We start from the raw sequence: 6,928 nt of genomic DNA, 5'->3' as shown, positions 1-6,928 counted from the left end.
GACCAACTGGAGAGCCTCAGCAGGTAAGAGGCCCTCGCACCTGTGCTTAGGACGCTTCTCTGCCCACAGCCCCAGCTCTGGGTAGTGCCAACTTCTCTGCAGAGCAGTGGTTCTGGAAGTTTCATTTAGTGTATATCAGAATCCCCACTAGGACTTGTGAAAATGCAGATTGCTGGGCCTCAACCCCAGAGTTTCTGATTTTGTTAATATGGAACGGGGCCCGAGAATGTGCGTTTCTAATGGATTCTGGGGTCTGGGCAGCAGGCACACTTTGAGAACTGCTCCTGCAGTGTTTTCTGGAAAATACTGGCTTGGGTTTTATCCATTGTGAAGGAGCTACAGTGCCTCAGTTGCTTCAAGGCTGGTTTTCTTTTGCAGGAGAGTGTGGCAGGTAGGGTGAGAAGGATGGAGTGGGACAGCCCACTCAGATGTTAACGCCAGGCATGATCGTGTATATTCAAACTTTAAGCATGTGCTAGACTCCCACAGCACACACCCAAATCTGTGTTCAAAGGCCTTCCGCAACACCACCAGGGGCAGGTGTGCTGGCCTCAGCACACACTTCGTTCCATTTTTATTCTTCACAAATTTAAGCCTTGCTTAAGGGTCTTAAGTGGAACGTCAAAAGTGGCATCACTCTCATTAGTTCTTACAAAGTTGTTTTTACAATCACGTATAATACAAAAGGGCAAAATTGTTATGGTTCAACAACAACGTCTGCCAATACTTTACCCCAAGGTACCATCTTATGGGGATAATTAAGTTAATGTGCGTAGAGGTCACATGTAAGCATCTTCACTCTGCTCCGAGGCCTCACGCGCTCTGGATCTGATGTTAACAGAAAGCGCGGCCACATCACCGCCCTGCAGTTGGTTCTAGTCTCTACCCTTGTTGGATTCCTGCTTTACGGGATTCGTCCTCCAGTGATGGAGAGCTTCAGTCTTCCCGTCTGTGAGCTGGAGGTAGCAGTTGTCTGCTCTAACCTTGCTCACAGGGATGTTGTCGAGATCAATGAGAGGTGTTTTAAGGCACTTCGGGCTCTTCAGAGAAGTATTTCCTATAAAGCCCGGGCAGTGAGCACAGTGTAGATGTAAAATGCACAACAGGTTGTCTTCAAACGTCAGAGAAGGATTTTTCTCCCCAGTTTATTATCTACATAGTCCATTTCTTCATGTTTGACAATTATATGTGGGTTAATTAAAGAATAGGATTTCACATTTGTTTGAATTATGACAGAGCCGTCTGACCCAAGAAGGTATTCTTTCCTGATTAAAAAAAAAACAAAAAAGGAAGGGAGAAGAGAGAAGAGATGATACATTTTTCTATCGATATTATGTCATCTCCTTTTCCTGCCTTCTGCGTAATGCAGTGTGTTTGGAGGTATCTGGAAATTGCAGGCAAAACTATTCAGATCGACCAATTTTAGAGGTGGAGTATTCTATTAATAAAAAAAGACAGTTCTTTTTTCTGTATTGACAATATGATGTCTAGAAAAGATTCCCTGTGGGTTACAAAGAAATTCCCCTTTAATACATCAAGAATATTTTATTGTATCTTGACCAATGGGCACTACTTTTCACTAATATTTATGTTCATTAGTAATGGTATTCCGTTTTTTGAAATTAGTAAACCAAACTAATACGAAATAAACCCACTCCTCCTGAATTTGATATTATCCTTTATTCAAATAGTTGCTGGAAATGAAATTTACATGTGCAAAAAAATTATGTAAAACATTTCATCTGAAGTTTGAAGTGTTTTTTTATTATTCTATGGGGAAAAATAGAAATTGGTTTACTTTAGAGGGAAGGGTTGACTTCTGAGATATGGTTACTTGTGGGCTTTACTTTCCAGGTTATTTAAATGTATTTTTTCTGAGATGAAGTTTGCTTGTATTATCTCTGTTTTACAGATGAGATTACATAGGACAAATTAAGTGACTCTATTGCAACTATATTTCTAAGTCAGGACTATACGTATTTCTAGATTGTTGTTCATGTTGTAGCCCCATAGACACAGCAATGAAGAAATTATAGCTCTACTTTTGAAATAGAAAAATGTCATTTCCAGTGATGTGCTTGGCCTAGGTGTCCCGGAATAGTGACGTGTGGCAGAAGCATGAAGCAATTCCTGGAAGGCCAGAAGACGGGAATCCTCAGGCTCCCACCTACCAGGAGGTGGCGCCCCAGGCTCCAGCCGCGCTGAACCAGCAGGCGGCCGCCAGCAGAGAGCCCGAGGGGCAGGTGGAAGAGGAGCACAGGCGGGCCCTGGAAGAGGAGGAGATGCAGCAGGCTGGGCGGGCGGAGCGCCTGGAGGAGGAGCACGAACCTTCCCCAGAGGAACAGGACCGGGAGTGGAAAGAACCCCAAGGGCAAAGAGAGGAAGCCAACCGCCTGGACGGGCATGCCCACGTGGAGGTGCGGTCGCTGCTGCAGGTTTCCTGGGATAGGGAGCCTGGCTTTATTTTTTATATATGTATATATAGAAGCCTCCGCATATATCACAGCCTCCAAAAGAAAAAATGGAGTGATTTCACTAAATATTGCGTACATATTGAAGTTTTCTCTTATAAAGTTAATAGTGACTTATACACTGAAGATAGATGCAAAGTGGGAGAGTTCCCTGTGGGGACAGCTCACTGCGGGGACAGCTCACTGCGGGTGCCTGCGGGTGTTATTTCCTTTGTCAGCAGCACACACAGGACACTCAGGCCCACGTCCCCTAACAGGAGAGCAGGTCCAGCAACTTCCCCACCCGTGCTCCAGTCGGGTTGAGTGTCCCAGAGCAGAGAGAAGTCTTATTTTCTGTGATCAAGGCCTCTGCCTCCATTTTTTTTCTATCAGTTAGCAGGCTGGCTTTTGCACATTCACCTTCAAGGAGGTATTTGGTGATCAGAATGCTGTTTTACCACTCAGGGCTGTTCACTGGGTTGGCATGTTTAATCACTCTGTGTTCTTTTCTGAGCTTGCAGCTCACAAGTAAGACCTTTCCCTTTCTTAGAAAAATTAGCCACAATTATTACAAATGATACTTTAAAATAACTTACAGTAAGCCAACGCTGAGTGCAGCCAGGTGCCCTCCTGTGTAATCTCGAAACTGATGCCCAACAGCTGCTCAGCCTTTTCCCAGGTGCTGAAAGCTGCAGGAGGCTCAGAGCTGGTGGAGGCTCGGAGCTGGTGGAGGCTCGGAGCTGCAGGAGGCTCGGAGCTGCAGGAGGCTCGGAGCTGGTGGAGGCTTGGAGCTGCAGGAGGCTTGGAGCTAGTGGAGGCTCGGAGCTGCAGGAGACTTGGAGCTGGTGGAGGCTCGGAGCTGGTGGAGGCTCAGAGCTGCAGGAGGCTCGGAGCTGGTAGAGGCTCGGAACTGCAGGAGGCTTGGAGCTGGTGGAGGCTCGGAACTGCAGGAGGCTCGGAGCTGGTGGAGGCTCGGAACTGCAGGAGGCTAGGAGCTGGTGGAGGCTCAGAGCTGCAGGAGGCTCAGAGCTTCAGGAGGCTCGGAGCTGGTGGTCATGAGGCCTGGGAGCTGCCCTCTAAGGCCACTGCAGACTGGGCCTTGGAAAACCTCCTCCATCTCATGTCCTCCCCACAAAGGAAGTTACCCCCACCAGGCCTCCTTCCCCTTAGTGCTCTCCCCTCTTCCTGTGGAGAGAACTGTGTGTGCATGCTCTAGTTGTGGGTGGTGGGAGAGTGGAGAGGAGAAAGGCCCTAGGAAGCACGACTGTCTTATGTACCAGGTGAACCTGTCTTTAGGGCATGTGGAATTCTCCGATGCTTCCATATTATGTGTGAGGGTCAAGTCGGGGTGATTGGGAGATCCATCACTCAAACATGTATCTTTTCATTGTGCTGGGAACATTTGAATTCCCCTCTTCTAGCTAAGGTGGAATATACCATAGATGATTGTTAACTGTAGTCCCCCTACTCTCCTATTGAACACGGGGTCTTAGTCCTGTCTTCTAACTGTACCCATTAATCAACTTCTCTTCATGCCCCGGCTCTTCACCCATTCCCAGCTTCTGGTCAACACTAGTCCACTCTATTTTCCTGAGATCCACTGTTTTTTTATAGCTCCCATAGATGAGTGAAAACATGTGATATTTCTGCCTGAATTATTTCACTTAACATAATAACCAGTTCTATTCTGTTGCTGCAAATGATAGGATTTTATCATTTTTATGGCTGAATGAAAAATTCCATTCTGCGTATGTACCAGCTTTTCTTTATTCATTTGTCGACGGACACTCAGGGTGCATGTTTCGGGGGTTGTAAATTGTGTACAGTGAGCACGGCAAGGCAGACACCCCTCCATGTGCTGGTTTCCTTTCTTTTGGATGGACACCCACTAATGGGATTGCTGGATCATATAGTCGTTCTGTTTTCGGTTTCTGAGAAACCTCCACTTCATAGTGGCTGCACTAATAGACACCCCCACAACTGTGTGCAAGGGCTCCCCGCTCTCCACATCCTTGTCAGCATCTATTTTTTTCCTGTCTTTATGATAAAAGGCATATTTAACTGGGGTGAGATGGTATCTCAGGGAAGCAGAGTTTTTAGAATTGCCGTATCCGATTTTCCTTTAATCAGAAGATACTATCTTCTCATCCATTCTCGGTTGCTTTGAGGAAAATTGCTTCTCCGCTTTTCTGCTATAATCTGGAATTTGATAATTTTTTTAGATGTGCTTAGCGTGGGGTTAGTGTATATGTTGCTAGAGTTAATTAGCATCCCTGGGTCTTTAGCTCTTCATGGAAAAAGCCTTAGCCACAGCCTTGGGCCACCAGTTGCCCGTAGTGCAAGGTGGGCAAGTGCCTGCTTGTATCAGCCTGTGAACGTGGGTTTAATTACGGTCTGAAAGCGATTTCTTCTAATGTGCCTGCTGTTTCATTAGAGAGGGGAGCACACTGAAAAAGCCGCGCTAGTACCAACAGACAGGGAAGAGGAGTTGTTGAGAGAGCCAAGGGTGATGCGGAGAAGGTTGGGGACTGGGAGTGCCCTGCCTTTGTCGGCTGGGCTCACCTGAGAAGGGAGTGTTCATAAACCAGCCCCACCTCCTGGGTTTGCCATGAGAAGCAAACGCAGGGGACACGCAGAGGAGCTGGCTTCTCTCACTCAGAGGCCGCTCTTCTTCCCAGGTGCATGCTTCATCCAAGCCGGCCACCAGGTTCCGATCGGCCTACGAGGAGCAGCTGGAACAGCAGAGGCTGGCGGTGCAGCAGGCGGAGGAGGCGCAGCGCCTGCGGGAGCACCAGGAGGCCTTGCACCGGCAGAGGCTGCAGGGACACGTGTGGCGGCAGCAGCAGCAGCAGCTGGCCCGGGAGCTGGCCGCGCAGGCGCAGCACGCGGTGCGCGACGAGGACCGGCCCCTGCGCCCGGAGCAGCCCGGGTACCTTCACTGCCCTGTGTCTCAGAACAGCCTTCTGTATTTTGTGACTCATGAAATTCAGGGTCTCGTGGCTTATGTAGCCAGAGTAGGACAGCTGCTTGAGAATTAAAGGCCACATACTTAATTTTTTTAATAATGTTTTTTCCTGCTTACAAGCGAGAGTTTAGGTCTCCAGACAGCCCATCAGGCTTTGTGCTAAGTTCATCTCTAAGTTAAAGGGATCTTTTAAAAGTATATAGGGAACGTAACCATGTACGTGAAAGGTTTTAGCATGTTTTTATGGCCTTTAAAAAATTGTTTGTTGATGTCTTTAAAGATAAATGACGTGCCAGTTAATTTATGCTACTGAATTTGTAATATCTGCGTCCCTTGCAGGCAGCAGGGTCATTATGATGCTATGGACAATGACATCGTTCAGGGAGCCGAGGACCAGGGAGTCCAAGAAGAGGAAGGAGGTGGTGAGACTTCTTAGATGATGAACGTTTTAATAAAATTTCTCAGGAATATTACATCAAATCCATGAGCTGTGTGCGTGCGGGAGTAAGGGGCTCGGTGAATCCTGTGTCTTCTTGTTTCCACTTTCACGTTCTTCTTAATCCTCTTAAAGAGTGCACACCGGTGCTGAAAACTCCTCCAGATAATCTCTTTCCCCTCTAACTCTTTCCCCATAATTTGAGTTTTCTGTATACAAAACAGTTATTTCTAACAAATTGCCATAGGCTTATTAGGCTTTGGGCAACTTCTGCGTTTTCTTCTTACCTTGCAAGTCTTTCCATCATCTCCGTAAATGTTTTCAATTTCAGCCGATAGTAGCTTTCCTTTATGGGAAGCATCTGATGTGTAATTTATCAAGTATCATTTACTGCGATAATAGAACCCAAAGGTAACTCTCTCTGGCACCACTGACACTTAGATAGCGCGTCCTTCTCTAAAAGCCTCTAAAGTGATCACACAGACTCCCTAACAACCTGCCGTGTTGTGTTATAGGCTTTGGGGTCAAGGAATTGTTTTCCTTATGTCCCCTGTGCGGCATTTTAAGCTTCCTTTGTTGCATTGTCAGTAAGACTGAGGAGTTTGTTGCCTGCTTTAGCAAATCTCTGTGCACCTGCAGGGGTGGCGAGGTCCCTGGCGCCATTGCGAGGTCCCTGGCGTCATTACTTGCTACAGGCTACGTACTGTCCATATTCTTAACCTTTCCTCTTACGTCGGCTTTTTGAAAGCTATTTGTCCTTCTCTTTGTGTGATCTTACAGTTTTCTTTATTGAATTTTTTTTTTTCAAAGAGCACAAGTAAATGTCTGTGTGATTACAAATGTGTGCCGTGTCTGTGCCGTGACAGCGTGGTCCTCATCATTGCCATGTCAGAAAATACACAAAGGCCAGGGTTTATTTTTGAGTTCCACAGATGGGATTGATCTTTCTTTTGTTCCCTGAAACATTATCAAATTCTTCTCCTGGAAATTTGCTATTTCCTGTGATATTACCAAAACTTAGGTGGTTATTTCAACGATGTCCAATTAACTAGGGCTTCTTTTATTGAGGTTTTTTTT

The 6,928-nt window shown here is 46.5% G+C and overlaps 1 protein-coding gene across 1 annotated transcript in view; it reads left to right on the top strand.

Moving 5' to 3' along the window:
- GOLIM4 (golgi integral membrane protein 4) overlaps positions 1-6,928 on the top strand; it is a 92,110-nt gene that overhangs the window by 68,547 nt on the left and 16,635 nt on the right. The window contains exons 8-11 of the mRNA XM_023516016.1: positions 3-23; positions 2,088-2,417; positions 5,129-5,379; positions 5,755-5,834. Of these exons, the coding sequence (XP_023371784.1) occupies positions 3-23; positions 2,088-2,417; positions 5,129-5,379; positions 5,755-5,834 (682 nt within the window). The remainder of the gene's footprint in view (positions 1-2; positions 24-2,087; positions 2,418-5,128; positions 5,380-5,754; positions 5,835-6,928) is intronic.

The sequence above is a fragment of the Otolemur garnettii genome, unplaced genomic scaffold (assembly GCF_000181295.1).
Source record: "Otolemur garnettii isolate 467f Iridium unplaced genomic scaffold, OtoGar3 scaffold00084, whole genome shotgun sequence".
Classification (NCBI taxonomy): Eukaryota; Metazoa; Chordata; class Mammalia; order Primates; family Galagidae; genus Otolemur; species Otolemur garnettii.
This window is presented reverse-complemented; position numbering and strand designations above follow the sequence as displayed.